Raw genomic sequence first — 25112 nt, 5'->3', positions numbered from 1 at the left:
GGCCTTATTTCATATGCATCCAGATAAATCTCCGGGCCCGGATGAAATGAGCCCGGGATTTTATCAAAAATTCAGGCCAATCGTGGGCAAGGATATTGTACAAATCGTCAAAAATTTCTTTGTTTCTGGTACTTTGGATGAGCAGTTGCGAAGCACAAACATTGTTCTCATTCCTAAAAAAAAATCCGGGTGGTATACCTGATCTCCGTCCAATTTCTCTTTGTAATGTGGTGTACAAAATCATATCTAAAGTGTTTGCTAATAGATTGAAGCTCATCATAGATTCAGTCATTTCAGAAACTCAAAGCGCTTTCATCCCGAGTCATCTGATTTTAGATAACATAATGGTAGCCCACGAGATAATGCACTACATGAAAAGAAAGAGCAAAGGAAAAACAGGTTGAATGTCCTTAAAATTGGAAATGAACAAAGCATACGATCGAGTTGAGTGGAATTTCTTGGAAGCAGCTTTTTTGAATATGGGTTTTGATAACAAAGTGGTGGATTTAATTATGTCTTGTGTCTCTTCCGTAAGGTATCAAATTACTCATTCTGGAAGATCATTTGGCAACATCTGTCCGCATAGAGGAGTTAGACAAGGTGACCCCTTGTCGTCCTACTTGTTTTTGATCTGTATTAAAGGTCTAACCTCTCAAATCCAGAAGTATGAAAGAAGAAGGTTAATTGCAGGTATTAGAGTTGCTCGATCTGCTCCTCCTATTACTCATATGTTTTTTGCGGATAATTCATATGTATTTTGCAAAGCCAATAAGGAGACTGCTCAAACAGTTTTGTCTATTCTTCACATTTTTGAGACAGCTTCTGGTCAGTAGATCAGTGTCGAAAAATCATCAATTTTCTTCAGCAAGAATACAGATGCAACTGTCAAAGCAGAATTGTGCTCGCAGCTTAAATTTCATGAAGCTAATGAACATAGTTTGTATCTTGGTCTGCCTAATGTAATAGGCATAAATAAGCGAGCAATTTTTGGCTTCTTAAAAGATAAACTGCAGGATTGTATTAGAGGTTGGGATAAAAAGCTTTTTTCTAAAGGTGGTAAGGAGATTTTGCTAAAATCAGTAGCTCAAACCCTTCCAAGCTATGCGATGTCAGTCTTCTTATTACCCTTAGAGCTTTGCAGAGAGATTGAACGCTTAATGTGTAAATTTTGGTGGAAAACAGATTCAAAAAAAGACAAATGCATTCACTGGAAGAGCTGGGAAAATATGAGTGTCAGGAAATCAAATGGAGGTATGGATTTTCGCTGCCTTAGAGATTTTAACCTGGCCCTTTTAGGTAATCAAAGCTGGAGACTAATTCTACACCCAAATACGCTAGTCAACAAAATTTTTAAGTCTCGGTATTATCCTCAAGATTCTTTTCTCAGTGCCAAATTAGGTAACAACCCTAGCTACATATGGCGAAGTCTCATGGAAACTCAACCAATTTTGAAGCAAGGTGTGTCATGTAGAATTGGTAATGGTCGACCAGTTAATGTTCTAGAGGACCCTTGTCCCTTGGTTGCCATGTTCTCAGTATCCGTATATTCAGTCCATAAATGAAGCTCTTAATCATCAAAAAGTCTCTTCTTTGATACACTTACAGGAAGGTGGTTGGGACAGAGAAATAATAATAACGGATATCTTCAACGATAGAGATTCCAGCATTATTCTGTCAATTCCCTTGAATACATAGGAAGATGATTCGTGATTATGGAGTAGAGATGCACAAAAAGCCCGGGCCCGAAAATCTGGCCCGACCCGATCCGGTCAAAGCCCGGTCAAGCCCGACCCGGTCAAAGCCCGGCCCGGATTTCGGGTCTTGACGGGCCCTATATTTTTAGGCAAAGCCCGGCCTGGCCCTATATTCACATTTACTATAAATAAAAATAATATTTTAAACACATATATATTTACATATTTGTGATTAATTATATTATTTATATATTTCGTTGCATAAATAATAAAAAAAGATATAATAAGTACACTATATATATTTGGATATCATTGTTATCATAACAATGATAAAATATATTATTTTATTAACATGTTTATTTTTCGCCGAATTTAAATATTTTCAACGAAGTAATGTTTTCATAAAATATTTCATGTAAACTAATACATTTTTACGATGATCTAGTTGATAACATATGTATTCTTCAGAATCTCTAATAATAATCGATCCGATTTAAATTAGAAAAAAGCCCGACCCGATCCGATCCGGCCCGAAAAAAAGCCCGGTTAGGCCCGCCTCGAGGGGCCAAACGGGTTTTAACATTTTCGGAAAGCCCGGCCCGGCCAAAATCAAAGCCCGAAAAGACCGGTCCGGTCAAAGCCCGGGCTTTTTAAGGCCCAGTGGGCCTTTTGTGCATCTCTATTCTGGAGACATGAAAATCTTGGACACTATTCAGTCAAGAGTGCTTATGCACTTATTCAAGAAGGAAAATCAAATACGAATGGTCAAGATAACTCGGGATTTTGGAGATGCTTATGGAATTTAAAGATCCTACCAAAGATATAAAACTTTCTGTGGCGTGCAAGTTTTGAATATTTACATACGAAGATCAATTTATCTGCAAAAAGAGTACCAATTGACACCTTTTGTCCCTCATGTTATGAAACTGCAGAGACAACAATGCACATTTAGTAGAGTGCAGTTATGCAAGAAGATGCTGGGAGAAGATTGGGATATCAGTATCAGCTGGAGTGTTTCTTTCTTTCCAAGAATGATTGCCTTCCGTTTTTCAATAGAGACAGTGCGGGGATATTGAAAAGATAGCAACAATGTGTTGGATGCTATGGAAAGCTCGTAACGACTTGGTATGAAATCAATGTAATCTGGATGTAAACAAAGTGGTAGAATCGACACGTTCTGTTCTTAGCCAATGGAAGAGCATTCAAGACAAAACTTTCAACCGTTTTATGGGTTTCATGACTCAGGATGACGGTCTCGAACGCTGGGAGCCTCCAAGGATTAATAGTGTTAAGATTAATTCTGATGCTGCTATTTTTGCAGAGTCCAGTTACTACAGCTATGCCTTTATCATTCGTAACCATGACGGAGAACTCGTAGAAGCTCGTTCAAAATGTTCTTATGGTTAGGTTTCTCCGGAGCTAGCCGAAGCCATTGGTATCCATGAGGCATTGAGTTGGGTGAAAAACATGGTAGTGCAGAAAGAAGTAGAGGTGGAATCGGATTGCCTGCAGATTGTTCAAGCTATTCGAAGCTCTTTCAGCAGCCTGTCATATTTGGGAAGAGTGGTAGAGGAGAGTAAAACAATTCTCGCAAGCTTAAGAGATCAAAACGTGGTGTTTAGGTTTGTCAAGTGGTCTGCAAATAGAGTAGTTCACTATTTAGCGAGGTACAGTTGTTCAATAGTTGATCGTAGTTGAAAACTGGGAGATGTTCATCCCGATTTTTATCATATATTGTTAAACGATTTGAAAAGTTGAATAAAAATTTCATTTCTTGGCAAAAAAAATATATTTTTTAAACTCAACATAATGTGCATCTAAAATTCCATACCAAGCTTGGATCCAAAAAGTAAAAAAATCTAGAAAATAAAAACCAAACTATCAGACTTCCATTCATTACAGCTGTAACCCACTCTTAAAACAATTTCACATTTTCATTTAAAACATTAATCACAATTCTCCTCTATCTCCTCTCTCTCTAGAAACAAAAGACAAAGAAGCAGTCAGGTCACCTAAGAAGAAAAAGAGCTTACAAATACACACACCTATACACACAAACATTCATCCATACCCACCAAAACCGCCATCTGGGTTGCTAAAAAGATGTCTCAAAAGTCATTGATTTATGCATTTGTAGCAAGAGGGAGTGTAATATTAGCAGAGTTCACAGAGTTTAGTGGCAACTTCAATTCTATTGCTTTTCAGTGTCTTCAGAAGCTGCCTTCTTCAAATAACAAGTTTACTTACAATTGTGATGGACATACTTTCAATTATCTGGTTGATAATGGCTTTAGTAAGTCTTTTCTTGCTTTCTTTTGGTTAAAGATTGTATTTTGACTTTTTTTTTTGAGAAATGATTTGTGGGTTTTGTGTTTTTGGGTTTTAATTTGGTGGTAGTGGTGTTATTTGTGGTTTATATTGTTGTTTTGTGTAGAAAGATTGGAGCTTTATGTTGGTTGCTTTGTTTAAATTTAAGGGTTCTATCTTGACTTATTGTTTAGTCTTTGTATTGAGAAATGATTTGTGGGTTATGTGTTTATAGGTGTTAATTTGGTGGTAGTGATGTTATCTGTGGTATATAATGTTGTTTTGTGTTGAAAGATTGGAATTTTATGTAGGTTGCTTTGTTTAAATTTAAAGATCCTATATTGACTTTTTGTTGACTCTTTTTTGAGAATAATTTGTGGGTTTTGTGTTTCTAGGTGTTAATTTTGTTGTACTGATGTTGTTTGTGGTTTATATAGTTGTTTTGTGTAGAAAGATTGGAACTTTATGTAGGTTGCTTTGTTTAAATTTAAAGGCTCTATATTGACTGTTTGTTCTGAGAAATGATTTGTTGATTATGTGTTTATAGGTGTTAATTTGATGGTACTGATGTTATTTGTTTATATATTGTTGGTTTGTATGGAAAGATTGAAACTTTATGTAGGTTGCTTTTTTTAAATTTAAAGGTCCTATATTCACTGTTTGTTCTGTGAAATGATTTGGGGATTATGTGTTTTTAGGTGTAAATTTAGCGGTAGATGTTATTTGTGCTATATATAGTTGTTTTGTGTAGAAAGATTGAAACTTTATGTAGGTTGTTTTGTTTAAATTTAAAGACTATATATTAAATTTTGGCTGAGTGTTTCTTTTGAGAACCTTATGAAGGTAGTTTCTATATTCACTGTTTGTTCTGTGAAATGATATGTGGATTATGTGTTTATAGGTATAAGTTTACTAGTACTGATGTTATTTGTGGTTTATATTGTTGTTTTGTATTGAAAGATTGAAACTTTATGTAGGTTGCCCTTTTTTTTTATTTGAAGGTTTTATATTGACTTTTTGTTGAGCGTTTCTTCTGAGAAATTATTTATGGGTAAGTGTTTATAGGTGTAAATTTGTTGATATTGATGGTAATTGTGATATATACTGTTGTTTTGTGTAGAAGGATTGAAACTTTATTCTTTGGCTTTAGTGTATGTATTTATAGGTCTTCTAGTTTGTTTTTAACTAAAATACCTTATTTTGACTTTTTGTTGAATGTTTGATTGGAGTAATAATATGTGGGATGAGTGTTTTATCTGTGAAGTTGTTATACTGATCTTATTTATGGTACTCTTGTTGTGGTGTATACAAGATTGAAACTTAGTGTAGGTGGTTATTTAGGTCAAATTGGAGTGTGTTTAGAGCAATAGTTCGTAGGGTATGTTTTATAGCTGTAAATTAGTTGATACTGATGTTAATTTTGATTATTTGTTCTATATAAAGATCTAAACCTTCATATATAGGTTCCGATTTGGGTGCTATTACAACAAATAAAATTTGTGTATTAGGAAGTCCCTTTTCGGCTGTGTTCATATATATAAATATATATTTATGTATGTTAACAAGCGAACTATCTTACTACCTACAAACTCTAAAAAACATTTAATCATGTCTATGTGTTTACGTGAACTTTATTATGAACTATATTCTGTAGGTGATATATACACACGAGATATTATGTTCATATTATTTACTAGGTTCTAGAGGACATAGCTGATTTGGTCACCGAAGAACTAAGGTAGACTTGTGTTGAACTTTAGTGATTTGTGTTTGGAAAGTAATTATAATACTTTTGTTTACTTCATCTTTGATCTATAATTGTTTGGTTTATCATGTTTTTACATTATCGCTGGTTTAGCTAAATTGATATGAATTTTATTGCTTTACTATTTTACGTGGAATTTTATTAGTAAATAGAGTTTGTGTCTATGCTTTTTCCAAGAATGTACCAACGTCTTTTACCTGAACACCTGAAGTTGTTTTACTGGTTTAGTATTTTAGTGTAATTGACTTTTTTAGGTATTGATGAGATTCTGAAGTACTAATGTTCCCTTTTATAAATTTTACCATCGTTTAAGGTTTATAAGAGAAGGTAACTACACATCCTGATTATATTTTTAAGTGGTATGTATGAAGAATGATAATGATATGAGATATGATCCTAGTAAGCCCACTTCCCAACACCTTGAGTTTTTAGATCGATTGGTTACTTGACATGCACCGGAGCTCGGTTTAGGGTGTCTCAGGTACGAGCACCCCCACCCCCACCCCCACTTACAATTTATTACTTGAGGAATTTTGGGAATCTCTAAATGACTATTAACTTTGGTGTCATCTTTTGTATCATCTTTACTTGTATTTCTACTCTAATGTGAAGAAAACTAATATTTACAAATTGAAATATTTAAGATTTTCAAATGGCATGTAATAATTGTAGACCTTGTATTTTTCAAGATATACAAAAGGCTTGGTTTGACTAAGTTTGAATTAGTTGCATGAAATATAAACTAATAATTTTGATAGGTTCCAGCTCGATTTAATATAAGGGATAAATTATACTCCCTCCGTCCCACTAGATTCTTTACATTGGGGGACGGGGGATCGGCACGCATTTGAAGACTCCCGTAAAGCATGGTTCCCTAAATAATTTTAAATATTCTTTTCTTTTGAATAAACATATAATGCTTAAACTTTTATACAAAAAAAGAAAATTCTAAAAATAAATTATAGAACTAAACTTTATAGTAGCCTTAAAATGCGTGCGAAGCATGAGGAAAAAGTATGTAAAGAATCCGGTGGGACGGAGTGAGTAATTTTTTATACTAGTAATTAATTTTTTTGAGTAATTTGAAGCTTGAGCCTAGCTCGATAACATACTCTAATAGCTCAAGTTCAAGCTCCGGCCGATTATTGTTACCTCCAAAAACCCTCATTTTAAAGGAGTCAACTAGACACTTATTAATCGATTCTCTGCACCTTCTGCAACCAATTCTTGTTTGGTATAGCACACACATCAACAGAGTTTTGAGACTAAATGTCCAAATTGAAATCTAATAAATTTGTGGCATTCCTTGAGGACTTGTGAAGGGAATCAGTCATATATGACTATTATGTTTTTGATAGCTCAAATTTGCTACATTTTATTGTCAATTTAAAAATGATCCATATTTAAAAATTGAGTGAATAATTAAACATAGAAAATATTTTGACCAGGAACAGTTAGCTGTACCAATTGATGAAACAATCACAATAATCATAGTTCAGTCTCTGCACCGTCATTGCATTAGCTTTATGGTGGAAGAATCTCTGAAGCAACCCTGTGACGATAAAAATATTCACTACTAGGATCTAAAATAAATTTTTTTACATAATCTATTATAGTAGAAAATTTATGTAATTGATCAGTAAGATTCCTATCAATTTCTCTGGTTATTATTCCTAAAATTGTTTGTGAATTCTTTATTAGATATTTTTTTCTACCATTTAATATTCCAGATTCCTCTTTACTAGTTTGGTGGTTGAAAGGAGGGTTACTTTTATGTATATGAAAAGGGTAAAGCCTTGTTAGGTGTTGTAGAAAGGACATAGTGTTTACTAATTAACTTATTTGGAGAATATGGTATCAGCATACACAGCTGACATCATATGTTTGATTTAGTTCGTTTTCAGTCCAACATATAATCGGACCTAACCATATATATATAGTTTCAGAGGGCCCTTTTAGAATTCTTGATAATTTTTTTATTAATAAATATTCTATTAATTTTTTAAATTTATATTGCTGAATTTTGTGGCGCTTCCAGCTGGCATGCCTATAATCTAAGTATTGATGTGTTGGTTTGGCAGCTTATTGTGTCGTTGCAGACGAATCTGCTGGTAGACAAATTCCAATTGCGTTTCTAGAGCGTGTCAAGGATGATTTTGTGTCAAGATATGGTGGTGGAAAGGGTGCTACGGCTCCTGCTAAAAGCCTTAACAAAGAATATGGGTATGCTGTTTGATAATGACCATGAAATTTTGACAAATTTATCTCTCTATAATCACTGATGCTAGATGCAAGTTCATTTTCAGAACAAAGTTGAAGGAGCATATGCAATACTGTATTGACCATCCCGAGGAAATCAGCAAACTGGCTAAGGTGAAGGCACAGGTTTCGGAAGTCAAAGGTGTTATGATGGAGAATATCGAGAAGGTGAGTTGTGTTAAGATTTAGTTATGTGAGATTCTGTAAGCTCAATAACAAACAAAAAATTTATACAGATACACATTACTATATTCTGTATTATATGTCTTCATGTATGTTTGCACAATGTTATTACTGCTTTTCCGAATGTCAGTTTTGCAATTTTTTTAAACATAAAAGTTTTACTTAACTTATGCACTGTAGATTAGTTTTGAGGTAATGTGATCAATCTTTTTAGTAGAATACGTATATTTCTCTGTTGCATATATATATGTATATATAGATATATGTATGTATGTATGCAGCCGAAGCATTGAGATGTTGCATGGGTATTGTTGGCATCTGCACGGTTCCCCTTTCTAATAATTGATATGAGTTCAAGTTCAGTCTGTTTTAAAAGCCTTAAAGATGAATAATGGCATTTTCGTGTACAGAAGGATAAGTTTGTCAGCCTGATTAAGTTTTGCAAATGAAGTGAAAATATGATAGGTAGTTGAAGCTGAAAGACCAATAAACATAGAGATATACTCCCTCAGTGGATTCTTTACATTACTTTTTGGCACGCTTTTCAATACTCGTTTAAAGTATAATTCCATAATATTTTTTAATTTTTTTTTCTGAATAAAAGCTTTATGTTTAAACTTTTATTCATTTTTTTTTAAAACACTATGAAACTATACTTTATAAAAGTCTCGAAATACGTGCAAACAGTGAATGTAAACTATCCAACGGGATGGAGGGAGTAATTGAATTTTTGCTGAAGGTTATCTACAGATATGAACTTTTTTGAGCACTTGAGATACATGTACTTTGTACACTTAATTGGAATATGTTTTTAATTGTAGGTTTTAGATCGTGGAGAAAAGATAGAGCTTCTGGTGGACAAGTCTGAGAACCTTCATCAGCAGGTCAGTTATTCTTATGTTACTCTGTTTCTATGTGTATTGTGTTCGTGCATGTTCATAATTGTGATATGCAACAATGGGGACGAAAGTATTGGAAGAGTAAAATAAATTACTCACTTGCTCCTGAGCTCAATTAAAATAGAGTATAACTACTTTCATTTGGGAGAGCTGAGTTGGAAGGAATTTATATATAAAGAGACTAAATTACAAAAAAAGAAGAATAAGGTTGTCTAGGTGAATCAAGAGAAAACTAATTTCTCCCTTCCAATTACCATTACATCCCAAGCTGGGTATTCTGATTGCTATTATCCTCATGAACGGGGTAGGGTGTAAATTCCTTACAGAATCAGTGTAATGCTGCAAGTACAATTATTGATGGACAACATGTTCTTTCGACAACCGTTTATCATTTAAAATTAACTCTTCGAACATGTCAAACAATTTTGCTCCTCAAGTGGAAATAATATATGCTACTGTCTCTCTTCTGCACTTGGTTTGGAACTTGGTGCTTACAATCTTCATAAATATACCTGAAACAGGCACAGGACTTTAGAAGTGCAGGCACACAAATCCGCAGGAAAATGTGGTTTCAGAATATGAAAATCAAGCTGATAGTGCTGGGTATTCTGATTGCTATTATCCTCATCATAGTGCTCTCTGTGTTAAAATCAAAGTGATGATTTTAAATGTTAAAATTGAGCTCTCTCCGGGAAACTCACTGGAAGAAGCGGTCAAGTATGGATTTTGTCAAAGCTTTGTAGTTAAATGCTTGAATATATGTGTGTTAGTGTCCTTTGTATGTAGTAAGGAACCATTCACCTAAATTTGCTGCGAGACAGCTGGGCTGCAAGAACTTGCTAAAATGTTCTCAGTATAGAAAGGTTGCTCAAGTCGTAGTACTTTGATAAAGATGCTTTTCTGTGTCAAATCCTAAAGTGTTGGCAACATTTGCTATCCGTACATAACTCCTGGAGTTTTAATATAGTGTGATTGTAAATTCGAATTCGGCTGCTAGTTCACTCTAGGGTTCCTAGGTTGGCAGATATGAAAAAACTTAAAGACCCTCACTGTATGGAGACATGATGGTCACCGAGCAGTCAGAAGATGGCTCAACGGTTCGAGCTCAAGTTACTCCATTACTGCACTGTCCCCTTTAATGGGTCTGGACTTGTTTTTGAAAAAGAATAGGAAAGCCTGAATTTAGCAGCACAGGTGCACACATTTCTTTCTAACGCAAGATATGATCAGAATTCATAAGAAAGCGTTTTCAGTTTTTGGATTTGAAATCAACTAAAAATACATATTGCACCCGATATTGAATGATTCACCCGATTTAAAGGTTGCCCGTTTCTTTTAAACTTATGTTTTTGATAAAGAACATGTTGCATCCTTCTCACTTTGCAAAGTGATGTATTTTGGAAAGATAATCATGTTGAATTCGATACTAATAATATAACTTGTCGATTCGTTAGATAAATTATAGCTCAACATTTATGTGCGCATCTTGTTGAATTCTGATGTACTTTGGAAAGACAATTCTGTTGAATCCGATACTAATAATATAACTTGTTGACTCATTAGATAAATCATAGCTCGACATTTATGCACGCATCCTGTTGAATTTTGATACACTTTGGGAAGATAATCCTGTTGAATCCGATACTAATAATATAACTTGTTGACTCGTTGGATAAATTATGGGTGCATCCTGCGTTAAGGATGACCATCGAGTCGGGATAGTGCTAGAACGGTTGACGTCACCAAAATTGATTCCCGAACTTGTCGCAAATTTTAAATAATTTTTTTCCTTCCCAGATTCTTGTCCCGAATTTTCTTCCTAATTCTACTAAGGCGGAGTTTAACAGGAGCAAGAGACTTCGAGGTAACAATCAAAATAAAATATTAAAATGTTATGTTAGGCGCACCTATTACAGTCGGAACAGACCAATTACCAAAACCGGATCCACTAATCATCGTCGACATAACCATAAAAAAGATCCGGATGGGTCGAAGGCTCGAACCGGATTGGAACTAAGTCTAAAAAAATTATAAAAATATTCCTACAAATAAAATTTACAAATATGAAATATCTTTACAAAATTTACTTGAACCTTTCTTAAAAACTTCACGATCATGTGTTCACTCCAGATACTTCCCTTGTCATTTTGAGTGTGGAAAATCACAATTTGCATGGTAAGCTGTGAAAAAAGGAGCAGACGGTTTTGGAGCTATGTACTTTGAATCAAATTTCATAAAGACACCAAGTCTTCATTCACATGCTTCTGCAGGATGGTGCCTCTTGTGTATGTCCACAATTTGTACCCTTCTGCGGCAGAGAAAAAGGAAAAAAAAACATTTTACCAAAAGATCATCTTAAGGACTTGTGAGTTGTGATCACATTATCCTCACTTCATGCAACATGTAGATATTTACTGATATATATGTCGATATGTGACTCTATATACAATGCTAAAGACTAAAGTCATAAACAATATGTATTATATCTTCTTCTGTATGCGTTTATCAATGCAGGCTATAAAAAAAGTATATAAACAAGTTCTAGCATGGCGTCAGCATATTTGGACTTGAGCGCCAGCATTTACCAAAAGATTATAGGTTATTATTATTCTTCTAATGCTCTTAATCTTAAGACTTGATAGTTATAATGAATGTTACAACAAAAGTTGCCACTGTCCCCATTAACCCCTCACGGGAGCACGGGGCGGGGCGGGCCTGGCCTGGTGAAATGCTTTTCAAAACTTATTCTTAAATTATAAGAATAATGTTAGAGGCACAAAAAAAATTTGGTACGGGAGATGTGACATAATAAAAAAATTCAATTGGTCCTATTAATGTAAATGCAGGGGGTTTATTTATATTTAGCCAACCAACATATAACATGTGACATTTATAATTATTTTAGTAACTTATTTTGTACCTCTAGTATTTTCCAAATTATAATTAAAGAATCTTTACAAAACTAGTGGAAGAAATATACATGTATAATATACTCTCTCTATTCCATTTTAATTGTCACATTTATCTCATTTTAATTGTCACATTTGACTTTGATCCAGTCAAATTGATTAAAGTTTGACCGAAATTTATAAATATTTTATAATTGAACAAAATAAAAAAATTATATCATCGGAAAGTAGATTTAATCTACTTTAATATATAATTTTTAGTTTTTTTTAAATAATATAAAAATAATATTTAATCTTTGGTTAAAAATTGATCAATCTGACTTCTATAAAAGTAAATGTGACAAGTAAAATGGGATGAAGGGGGTATTTTTTTAGAACTATAATTGCTTAAATTATTTATCACTTAAAACTTTCTCGAATTAGATACTTATAAATAACTTACATAGCTTTATATAAAAAAATAATATTTCTAATAAATATAAATTAAATTATTTTTTGTATAAATATTTTTTATATATTTTATAAAAGTTAAATTTTATTATATGATTTATGAAATTAAATAATTTTTAAAATAAAACTTGTGTAATTGATCCTTTTTATTTATTTATGATGATATTAATGAATATTTATAAATATCTTATTAAAAATACTATAAAACTAACATATATATATTAGGAAACAACCTTAAATTATTGCAATGTTAGAAATAATAAAAAGTCAATATTAGAAACCTTATTATTAACTTAATATGTTTAAAAATATCTTATACATTGAAATTGAATCCTTAGTACAAGTAAAATCAAATATCACAATTTTCAGTATTTTAAAAAAATGATATTCAATGCCACTTTATAACTAATAATCTAGATAATATTAAAAAACTGAACATTCAACTTTCTAACCATTTGTTTTATATAGAACAAACAAAATCATTCATCATTATTTTTACAAAAATACTAATCCTAGTATGCTGATTAATCTGTTAACATTTCAGCTATGAATTTCTAAAGTAACTACACCATCAACAAGATTAAAGTTACTCGGGGAATGTGTAACGATCATTTACGTTACATTAACGTAAATTAATTTGATGATTAAATTTAGATAATAGCTGAAAATTAAATAAAAATAAAATTTACACGTGTGCATTATTATTAATGTAATAACGACAAAATTATTAGAAAAAAAGTTATATATACTGCAAGATCAGATTGATCGAAAGTTCGGTTGTCAGGGTTTTGTCGGATATCAGCCTACCGAGATTTGAGGTTTTTTTGTGTTTTTGTCGGTATATCACACAGATATATATACTATCAGGTTTAGGGTTTTTGTCTATTTATAAAATTTATTTTGCAGCAAGTTTATTGTTTTTGTTAGTTTATATGTATTTTGCTGATTTGTCAATTTAAATTTAGTTGATAGGATGGTTGGTTGATGGTTTAAATGTTTTTAAAAATATTTTGACTTAATTGAAATATAATTGGTTTATATCATATATTTATGTGTAAATTATAATTTTTAAGATTTTTTTAATATATAATTTGAATAAATTATCTAAATTTTAAGTTTAAGCTCTAGTTTTCCTTAATTATCTTTTAAAATAAAATTCTAAGCCAACATGCTACTAAAAGTAACACATGTCAAATGATTTTTTTAAAATAAATTGTCAATACATGTCAATTATAATTTGGTAACTAAATATTTAAAAATAATATAGTTTTTTGAGGGCATAATATAATTTATTTTGATCATAATCTAATGAAAATATAGTATATTCAATTTTGATAAATTAAGTGTCCTAATAAATAATTAAAAATGTTATTGATTACATCTCTTTTTATTTTAAAAATATTTATATAAATATCAATCTATCTCTTATTAAATAAATTTGTTTTTATTTTAAAAATATTTGTACAAATATCAATATATCTCTTATTAAATAAATATTGGTACTATTTAAAGAATCTACTTATAATTAAAATTAAATAAACACGTCTATAACAAATCTTGTTTCTTTAATTTGAGCCTGTTGGGGGGCTCTTTAACAAATCTTATTTATTTAATTTGAGTCTGTGGGAGGCTCTTTAACCAGCTGAAGTATAATTTAGCCTTTTTGAGAGACAATTCCAAGCGCGAAGAATGTATGCAAGTGATTTGTGAAAACTCATTAGAAACATTAATAATTGCTCTATATATATATATTATACAACTCAAATCAATGATCCTGATCTACAATCCCTGATATTAAAACAAGCTGATTCACATGGGCATGAGTAGAAAAAACTCTCAAATTAACACACACATTTATTGAAAAGCAAAAATAAGATAACCAGAAAACAAGAAAAAGGAGGGTCCTCCTGAGCCAGAGCCTGTGGCTTAAATGCGGTTTACCTTGTTCACGTGGTTTGCAGTTCACGTGGTTTGCAGGCTATAATGTGGGTTTACGCAGTGCGCACCCGAAGCGTAGCGGCTGCGGGTTACCTACGATAAAAAAAAAGAAAAAGAAAAAGGAGGGTAATTGGTTTTTGAAGTAGTTTTGTTGATAATTAGTATTGGTACCTTAGTTACAATGATCATTGTCATTTACCAAGTTTAACACAGTTTTTATCTCTCCTCACAATAAGACTCTGATGTGTTGTGTCCCATCCCCAGCCCCACTTAACCCACCCTCAAGGTCTTTAAATAGGACAGGACACTGATCAAACTCATTCACCCCCACCACTCTCTCTTGGTCTCATATCTTCCCTAGTCCTCCCAACACTATTAGCTACACTGCACAATGGCATTCCAAACCTGGAAACAACACCAGTTTACGCACATCACTACAACTAATAGGTACTAAAACTATACACTCACAAAGACGCTTCTGTTGTACTAATATCTTTAACATCACTCTTGAGTGTGCCTGTGTTTGTGTTGCTAACTTTGATCATTTATGAAACGGAATATTTGTAAGACTGATATGTTTTTATGTTTATCTTAATTTAATTTTCCTTGGCAGACAATCTGTGAACGAACAAGCAGGTGCAGCAAGGTTTAACAGTCCTGTGCAGATGGGTAGTTCAAATCCTTTTGCAACTACAATGGAGAATCCTTGGTTGGGGTTGAATCACATGTTATTAGGCTCCAGTAATATGGTGATTCAAACGCCAACTAATCCAAACACTTCCACTCACAGTGGACCAACTTATAACACTCTACCAGATGACAATAGAAAGCGTTCCAGAGTTTCAACCGAAAACCAGGTTCACAATTTCAATTTCAATGCTCCTCCCCCGTCTTCTTCCCTTGTAAAAATCAGGAATGACATGATATGGCTTCAGGAGACTGACCGTAAGCTTCGCCAACAAGTGAGTATGAGATTTGTAGATTACTAATATCCTACTTAATGATTTTCCTTGTTTAATTATATTAAGGCATAGACGGCTTATGTTTACGGTTAAACCTCTTTAAAAATATTACTTTAGCTTAGTTTATTTCTTTAATTATCAGGAGTAAAAGTACAATGTCACCATTATGTTGGAACCCGGGAAAAATATTATTTTAATGAGATTATTTTTTTCGATTATTACTTAATTGAGGTTCAACTTATAAGTTGGCTAAAACTTATTAACTTGTATAAGTTGTTGACGCAGGCCAAGAGGGTAAGAATGCAACTTGCTGAGAAACAAAGCGAAGCAGCGGGACATCTAGTAGATGTCGTCGCAAACCCGATTCTGAAAAAATTAAAGGAAAAAGATGAGGAGATTGTGAACATGGGAAAATCGAACATGGATCTCAAAGAAAAGGTAAATAATGTTTTACATCTGAACCAAGCATGGAAAGAATACGCAACTTCTTGTGAAATCAAGGCCATGTCTAAGCAAAACGACTTGGAAGAGGCCCTGGCTGAAGTCACCAGGCTGCAGGAGCTTTTGCGTTCATATGGTGCTGTGGAAGCCCCCCCTGAGGAGAAAAATCTAAACTCTCACTGTGGAAGTAACATATCCGGAAATAACACACAAAGGATTGTTCAAGGGTACGTAAGAGTAAAAATAGAAGACGACGGTGAAACTAAAGGGAAGAAAGTGCAGACTGAGACCGGGGAGGGCAGTGGTGTGAAGAAGGTGTGTGAGAGCTGCGGTCATATGGAAAAGACCCTTATGGGGTTGCCATGGGAGCATCTGTGCATCTGCCTTGTTTGTGGCACCGGGGAGTCCCGTCCTTGCGGTCCCTGTCCTGTATGTGCCTATAAGAAGACTACTGCAGCTAACACTCTTAGCCTCGCATGAAATGAATCAAACAGAAGGTTATGCTATGTGTTTAAATAAAAGGAGCAGCATATAGTGCTTCTCTATGTATCAGTATGAGTATCAACCAGTGGTTTGTTAAGCTATGTAACCTGTGATTATCTTTCCAGTTCCTAGTAATGCATCGTTTTTTCCTTTCGTTTTTCTAATCATTTGCATCTTTTTATATTTCTTTTAACAAGAAATTGCCTGTATTATGTAAATTATGTAAATTAGTTAATGTAGCTCCTTTGTAAAACACTATGCTTATCCATAATTATGTATATCAGAATTTTGTCTTTACAAAATTGGTTCCCAGTTAGAGTGATATAAAATATAATGCTGTTAATCTTAATGGCCAAAATTTGATGATAAGTTTAATAACTCATTATTTAAGTTTATTAAATAAAATAATATCACACTACAATAAAATTGATTTTTGTACGGAAGAAAAGACCCAAAATCCGTAGGAACTACTACTCACATACAGGTTACAAGTACGCTATAGATACCCTATATCGATATTGCTATATGAAACACAAACCCTAGATATGCTAATGTTATATACGTGCAAGTTTTAGAGGAGGAGGATAAAGTACGAAAAAAGCCCTTAAATCAAGCTGTCTCTCTGCATGTTTATTTAATAGCCACGTGTCCATATAAACATTATTGGACATGGGGGGGGGGGGTGATCAGTGACCTAGCTCGTGGTTAAAACTTACATATCTATTGACCTAATCATAAGTACTAATCAGGAGTTTAGATTAAACTAAGAATGTAGGAGTATACTATAAACTAGTAAGGACTCTATCCTCTAAATACTGCATGTAACTTGTCATATAGGCTTCCACTATCTTCTGCGCTGCATATGTGCAATAAGTAAAACTATAAATGTAAGTCAGTGTATACAGTACCATGTAACTAGTTCAGTTTTGGATCAAATTGAATTTGAATCGAATCAACTTTCGGCTTATGAAATATTTGAGACCATTGGGATCAGATCAAAACGGATATGATTCGATTCAATTATAACTAGGACTAATATCAGATGAAACTTATATTAATATTAGACAAAATTTGGTTCAGATTAAATTGATTCGGATATTTTTGAATCATAACTTACTAAATTTTCCAATTTATGAAACTTAAAAAATATTTTTATATTAAATTTAGTAATTTTAATATAATATAATGTATTTTTACAAAAGATTATGATTAAATAAATATGTTATCATAAACATAAAATTGTTTAAAGTATATATTTCGTTTATTTCGGTTCATATTCAGTTTGGATACTATATTATTCAGTTTTGGTCGATTTCAAGTTATAATTCAGATCTTGGATTTCAGATTATTTTCATTTAAATTTTCGGTTGGGGGCTATTTTTGAATCGGTTTAAATCGATTTTTGGATAATTATCGGATTGTATGATTCAGATCTCGGATCGAATTTTGATTTGATGAATTTTGCTTCGGTTTTTCGAATTCAAGCCCATTTTGACAGGTCTAGACTAACACATACAATTGATATAATAATAAGAAACTTATCCAAAATACTACCTTTTATAAAATTATCTGTGCTTTTAATGGCTTCTAGAAATATTTGCAAAAATATTATTTTACTCTAAAAATATTTGTAAAAATACGATGTCGTGTAATAGGTTGGATTTATTTTCAAATGTGGGGTTGCACATTGTATTTTTGTTTACAAATTATGTTGTAAATATGGTTATAATTTACAAAACGTATGTTCACAAATAGTTTGTAAAATTGAAGTTGAAGAAGTGGTTGTAAAGTTGCAGAAAGTATTTTTACAATTTTTTTAAAAATGATACTCCCTCCGTCCAAACATTTCCTATTTAATATCTTTAATTTTGTATTAGTATTAAATATAAAAATTTCATTGCATTAAAGTACTCATAAATACGAATTCAACAAAATCACTCATGATTATATTTGATCTTATAGATTAGACGTAAATTAATATTCAATTGTTTACCAGTGTCAGAAGTCAAAATAGGAAGCATATAAGGGGACGGAGGGAGTAGTTTTTTACAAAAAAAATTATAAAATTTAGATATTTATGAAAACCCCCCATGATAATATCAGAACGTTTTAAGATTAAAATGTAACTAGTATTCGATCTTTATAAAAACATAAATTTCTGTATAGAGATGAGATAGAGAAGTAAATAATAATTAGCTGGTGTAATTGCCGGGAGTCCAATAGTACAACCAAACAGACAAATATTATCCTTTATTGATAATGGTAAGAATCTATGCTTTTATGGATTTCTGGCACTCTAGCTGCTTCTTCTCAGACTCGGTTGTATATGAGGCCAAAATAAGTTTAAAAAAATGAAATGGTGTCACATGAAAGTTAGCCCTTTGGGGTGGTGAGATATCATTCAATTCCATGCACTTAGGTCGAAGAGAAGTGACAGAAAGGGGTAACATGGATTTGGTTGAGCCTCCTGCATGGGGTCAAAGAACAAGGTGCATATATATTGCAATAATGGTTGTTGATATTTCATAACACACTACTCCTTGAGTAATATATATCCTCAGTTAATTAATATACAAGTAGAGATATTTGGAGATAACCTTATCATTTTGTATTTGAGAGAGCAAGTTTTGCTCGTTCAACTGTAAAAGAAAGTGCAGAGACCGGAAATGAAGTCTTTATGACTCGCATTCACACGCATTAATGTCATCTGCTTCTTCTGTATGTGTTTATCAATGCAGACTATAAAATTAGAATTTCATCGAGCTCTAACAGACCTCATCATTTTTGGATTCTATGTTCGGTAGCCTTGCGTTAACGGATGAATTTGGTTAAAATAAATTCGGGGAGGGTTGTTAAAATTATGTTATTTAGGGTTAAACTAGATTGTCCAGATGAATTTACAATTAAGATCGAATATTAAATTCTCACTAATCTGTAAGTGCCGCTTCGTTTTTCATACAATGTGCTTAATTATGTACCTTATCGATAGAGCCAAACATTTTTCTTGAAAAGTAAGAAACCTGTATCATCCATGTTTCTCCTTTCGAGTTTAAAGGATCGGGGCCACTGCCTCTAGTGAAATCGTCATGGACCTAATGAGGTATGCAATAATCCTCTATTCAACTAGGTTTGAACATCTGGGTGGGCGATGCCAATCTCATACTGGGCTTGTGCCAAATAATCCTTGTTTGCTCAATGAGCTGTTATCTTATGTGATAGTGAGCAAGTTCCAATTGATTTAATTTCTTTTTTTCTCCAAGTGGATTTAGAAATGGCAAAATAATTCGATAAATCTTTTATTGGCCCCTTTGTCTACTTGTCCTTGTACCATTAGACTTTCAAGCAAGCTGTAAGAAAGTATAACCTAATTTTTAGTTTGCGTTTTTTTATCTCACATTAAGTACTATGTTTAATTAGGCGTGATATATTTTGAACACTTCGGGTGGAGGGATTGTAACTGCTTTGCTGAGAATTTTAATTAAATTTCTTCATCGTCATCTGTTTTTGTCAAAAGTTGGTAATTGTTAGCCTGTTACCATCCATTTTAGTGTTCATTTTGGGGCATGTGATCTTCTACGAGCCTTATATTCATCTGCAGTAATTTTTAGTCTGTTACTACCTATTTTAGTTTTTAATTATTCTCTTTTCATGATGTGGCCACCTTCCCCACCTATAAACTCCAACTCTTGCTCAATCTTTTCTAGCCATGTATTTCTCAGTTTTTATCAAAAGAATCTGATTCTGTTTTTTATCAAATATACTATGTTTTTTGTAGATCATCTTCGTCATTACTTCTATGCAATTTACACATCACATACATTTCACCTCTGGATTTGACAGTTTTCTCAGATTTATCTAATGGAGTTGGTGTACAATAGTTTTACGGGTTTTAATCCAAGAAAAATTCAAGAAAAAATTGCACAAATATATTGAGGTAAAGCATCAATCTTTCCCGTTTGGACAACCTGAATTAAATGATAGACAACATGGTGAGGGCAGTTGTAATGATTCACAAGTAAATAGTGGTTTCATTGGTTTACTTGTACAAACATTTCTTTATAATTTTGTTTTGGTTAGTTATGTAAGAAAATTATTGTTGGTTAATATAAGTGTTTAGTGAGTTCATTTTCTACTTATTATTTTGATTTAGTGATTGTTGTGGGTTTAAATTGTGCTTCAAATTAAAATTTAATTTAGTGGTATATTTTAGTTTTGTATTATGTCATTTTTAAAAGGAAAATAGACATTACTATTATAAAAGAATCAAATGTACATGTTTAAAAGGAAAATATATATCACCTTTTTTATGTTAAAATAAATGTCTAATTAGGGTAAAAGACATCGGCCAACCTACTAGAAACAATGTCTAATAGGGTAAATGACATACCATTTTCTAAAATAGACATCACATATATCAACATGGTTACAAAATAACAAAGATATCGGCCAGAAATCGATATCGATTAGCAAAATCAAAAGAAGGAGACAGAAGCAACCAGAAAGAAAAAGTTAGAAGAAATCAGAGAAAAGATAAGAAAGGAAGAGGAAGAAAAGTTGGAGCAAAAAATTCAGAAAATAATGCAACTGGAGGAGGAGAGGCTCCTAGCTAAAGCAAGAGGCAAAAGAACTCGAAGGGACCCTTCCCCCGAACTTATTTCTGATGACGAAGAGGAGGGTCAGAAAGATCTCAAAGACATGATTTACGAGCTCCAGAGAAAAATGGAGAAAGAATCCGGGGTGGAAGTTGGGGAGACCCTCACGCCCTTCAGCCACTGCCTAGAAGCCATCCCTCGACAGAAAAATCTCAAACACTACAACTTCGATTCTTTCGATGGGCTGGGGGATCCGGAAGAGCACCTCAACTACTTCGAACAGATAGCTCAGATATACTATTACAATGACTTGACGAAATCCAGATTCTTCGCCTCGACCCTCAAAGGGGGGGCTCAAAGATGGTTCAGCAGAATCCCATCAAGAAGCATCCACTCCTAGAAAGAATTCAGAGGAGCCTTCCTTAGAAGATTCAGAGCCAACAAAACACATGAAATGCACATGTGCCACCTGGAGATAATCCGCCAGTATGATAACGAAGCACTCTCAGCCTATATGCGGAGGTTCCAGGAAGCCATCAACAAAGTTCCGAATCTCGATGAAAGGGAGGCTCTAAGCATATTTCGAAGAAACCTGGATCCAGAACACAACGAGAGGTATATTGTGGAGTTGATAAACAAAGAGCCCCAAAGCCTGGCCGCTGCTTATTCTATAGCAGCCCGGTTCATAAAAGAAACGGATGTTCTCCAGGCAATGAGAATGACTCGGAATGGAGGGAACAGGAACAAATCTTCTGATGACCGACCGAAAGGGGGTTACCATCAGGAGAAAAAGTTCAAACAAAGCAACCAAACTCAGCAAACAAATGTTGTACAAAACACCCCAATATTCCAAAGATTGGGTCCTAAAACAGAATCCAAAAGTGATCCCGGTCCACCTAGGCAGGCAAGGGAGCCTAGGCAAGAGCCAGAGTAGACACCACTAAACAGGACCCGGGAAGAAATACTGAAGGAGATCAAGGGAAAGCCATTCTATTATCCTCCAAAGCCAATACAGACTCCCCCAGAGAGCAGGCCTTGCAACAGGCAGTGCGACTATCATGAAACCCATGGGCACAAGACTGAAAATTGTCTCTCTTTAAAATACTTCATTGAAGATCAAATCAAGAAAGGCAACCTGAATCAATACATCTCAAGGGAGACAAATCAGAGGGAAGAAAGGCAAAGGAAGGGTAAGAATGTAGTAAATGTGGTCCTAGGAGGGTCACACTCTCCCCCTAGGAGCCCAGGCTCAGGAGATGAAGTATTCTCAATCCAGTCCAACCCAGAGATGGTAATCTCATTTAGTAGCAAGGATTACGAAGGGGTCAACCCAAATCACAACGAAGCCCTGGTGGTAACACTTGATATATTTGACAATGAAGTAAGAAGGATGCTGATTGATAATGGATCTTCAGTAAACATACTCTTCAAGCATACTGTGGGCATGATGAGGCTTGGGAGCGTACGCTCCAATGAATGCCAAGAGGACCCTCTCTATGGGTTCGGGAACAACTTGGTCCCGATCCAGGGAACTTTATACATGCCAGTCGTATTCGGATCGGGCTCAAACCAAGTTACCCATGTGATAAAGTTCTACGTGATCAATACCCCTTCATCCTACAACGGCATAATCGGGCGCTCGGCCTTGACCAGGATCCAAGCAATCACCTCCATATCACATTTGAAAATCAAATTCCCAACTCCAACCGGGGTAGGAGAAATCAAGGGAGACTATGAAGTAGCTGAAAGATGTTATAGCCAGGCTCTGGTAATGGCTGAAACTCATCAAGACAACAAGAGAAAGGCTGTGGTGCTCCGGAAACAGCAAAGTATTAAGAAACATCGCCCCCACCCAAGGGACGACGCGAGAAAAGAAGTTCACGTCATAGAATCCCTCCCAGATATGAAAGCAACCAAACCAAGCTCAGAAGAGCAAAAAAGCAACCAAGTCACAGAAGAGATTGAATTGAGCCTAGGCCTTGGCCAAACCAACCCTACTGTGCAAGCAACCAACCCTGAAACAATTGAAAGAGGGAAAAGCAACCAAAGTGAGATGACAACCCAGGCTCAGATTTATATGAAGAAAAATACAGAGGCTCGGATCCAACATATGGTATCAAATATGGATCAATCCAAGATAGAGGCAGCCATTGAAACAGAAACAATTCTGATCAATACAAGCGATCCTTCCAAAAAGATAAAGATAGGATCCGGGCTCGAGGCTAATTTCAGAAAAGACCTGGTTTCGCTACTCCAAGGGTACTCTAACATATTTGCTTGGACACCAAGAGACATGCCCGGGTTGGATGAATCCATAGCGATGCATTACTTGGACGTCAACCCAGAAAGGAAGCCAGTCAAGCAAAAGAGAAGAAATTTTGCCCCGGAAAGGCAGAAAGCAATCGATGAAGAAATTGAGAAACTACTGAAAACTGGAATAATATGCGAAGTCAAGTACCCGGAATGGCTGGAAAATGTAGTAATGGTGAAAAAAGCAAACGGAAAATGGAGAATGTGTATCGACTACACAGACCTGAACATCGCATGCCCCAAAAACCCCTACCCCTTACCAAATATTGATCAATTGATCGATGCGACTTCTGGGCACGTGATGCTAAGTTTCATGGACGCCTACTCGGGGTACAACCAGATCATGATGAATCCCAGAGACATTCTAAAGGCAGCCTTCATCACCCACAGAGCGGTCTATGCCTATGTAATGCTGCCGTTCGGATTGACTAATGCGGGAACAACATATCAAAGGGCAATGAATAAAATCTTCAAAGACCAGATTGGAAGGAACCTGGAATCCTGTATGGACGACATGATTGCAAAATCCACAAGCATCTCCGGGCACATAGGAGACCTGAGAGAATGCTTCGACAACTTGAGAAAATACTCACTCAGGCTCAATCCAGAAAAATGCACATTCGGAGTAGGGACAGGAAAATTCCTTGGATTCATGATAAGCAATCGAGGGATTGAGGCCAACCCAGAAAAGATAAAGGCAATCCAAGAGATGAAGGCCCCCAGAACACAAAAAGATGTGCAGAAGCTAGCAGGGTCACTAGCTGCACTCAGAAGATTCATCTCCAAGTTAGCTGAAAAATGCCTACCCTTCTTTGACCTGTTAAAAGGAGCAACCAACAAGAGAGAAGTTAATTGGAGCCCGGAATGCCAAAGCGCATTTGAAGAAATAAAAAGGTACCTTTCTCAACCCCCTGTGTTAACCAAAGCCCAACCCGGGGAACCCCTATCCCTTTACCTGTCAGCGGGGGCCCTGGCAGTTGGAGCAGCCTTGATCAGGGAAGAGAATGGCAAATAACAACCAGTTTATTATATGAGCCAAGTGCTAAAAGATGCAGAAACCCGGTACCCGAGGCTAGAAAAGTTTGCTTTTGCCTTAGTCACAGCATCCAGGAAACTCAGACACTACTTCCAGGGAAGGGAGATACGAGTTGTAACCAATCAACCGTTAAGGAAGATAATACACAAGCCAGATGTCTCAGGGAGGTTGGTAAATTGGGCAGTTGAGCTAAGTCAGTTCAATCTGAGTTTCATTCCTAGGACATCAATCAAAGCCCAGGCTCTAGCTAATTTCATCATAGAATGCAATTTCCCAGAAGAAGAGCCCGTGCCCATGAGCATTGACCCTGAGAGAAACACAGATCAAGAAACAGAAGCCTGGGCCCTCAAAGTTGATGGTTCTTCAACAAACGAAAGATCAGGAGCCGGACTCATCCTAAAGAGCCCAGAAGGATTCACAATCCAAACAGCAATCTCCTTTGGCTTTTCAGCGACAAATAACCAGGCAGAATACGAGGCCTTGATCGCAGGATTGAAGCTAGCAAGAACACTCAGGATACAGGATCTTAAAATCTACAGCGACTCCCAGATCGTGATAAAGCAAACAAACGGCGAGTACATAGCCAAGGATCCAGTTCTAGCCAAATACCAGGCTCTGGTCCAAAGCTACCTCGCCTCCATACCAAAAATCCAAGTCATCCACATATACAGAGAGGAGAATTCAGAAGCTGATGCACTATCTAAACTTGTTCAAAATTTATCAGACCTGGATTGCTCCGTCTACTTCGAGGAATTGCAGAAACCGAGCACAGAATCGGAAGAAGTCATGGATATAGATAACGACCCAAATTGGATGACTCCATTTATTAACTACCTAGAGAAGGGAGAGCTCCCGGAGGATAAAGGGAAGGCTCAAAGGTTAAA

At 34.8% G+C, this 25112-nt stretch overlaps 3 protein-coding genes across 3 annotated transcripts; all 3 read left to right on the top strand.

Moving 5' to 3' along the window:
• Window positions 1–422: 422 nt before the first annotated feature.
• Window positions 423–3101, top strand: LOC141686402 (uncharacterized). The gene is made up of 4 exons (XM_074491440.1): window positions 423–825; window positions 967–1535; window positions 2751–2819; window positions 2940–3101. The coding sequence occupies exons 1-4, from the start codon at window positions 423–425 to the stop codon at window positions 3099–3101; spliced, it is 1203 nt and encodes a 400-aa protein (XP_074347541.1).
• Window positions 3102–3630: 529 nt separating this feature from the next.
• On the top strand, window positions 3631–10092 carry LOC141683760 (vesicle-associated membrane protein 722-like). The gene is made up of 5 exons (XM_074488514.1): window positions 3631–3987; window positions 7848–7989; window positions 8073–8193; window positions 9030–9092; window positions 9629–10092. The coding sequence occupies exons 1-5, from the start codon at window positions 3798–3800 to the stop codon at window positions 9764–9766; spliced, it is 654 nt and encodes a 217-aa protein (XP_074344615.1). The 5' UTR covers window positions 3631–3797; the 3' UTR covers window positions 9767–10092.
• A 4639-nt stretch (window positions 10093–14731) lies between these two features.
• Window positions 14732–16444, top strand: LOC141684782 (putative BOI-related E3 ubiquitin-protein ligase 3). The gene is made up of 3 exons (XM_074489902.1): window positions 14732–14851; window positions 15018–15366; window positions 15652–16444. The coding sequence occupies exons 1-3, from the start codon at window positions 14796–14798 to the stop codon at window positions 16285–16287; spliced, it is 1041 nt and encodes a 346-aa protein (XP_074346003.1). The 5' UTR covers window positions 14732–14795; the 3' UTR covers window positions 16288–16444.
• Window positions 16445–25112: the final 8668 nt, after the last annotated feature.

This window comes from Apium graveolens, chromosome 9 (genome assembly GCF_009905375.1).
Source record: "Apium graveolens cultivar Ventura chromosome 9, ASM990537v1, whole genome shotgun sequence".
Classification (NCBI taxonomy): Eukaryota; Viridiplantae; Streptophyta; class Magnoliopsida; order Apiales; family Apiaceae; genus Apium; species Apium graveolens.
The sequence above is the reverse complement of the archived record's forward strand: the minus strand, read 5'-3'. Positions and strand labels throughout refer to the sequence as shown.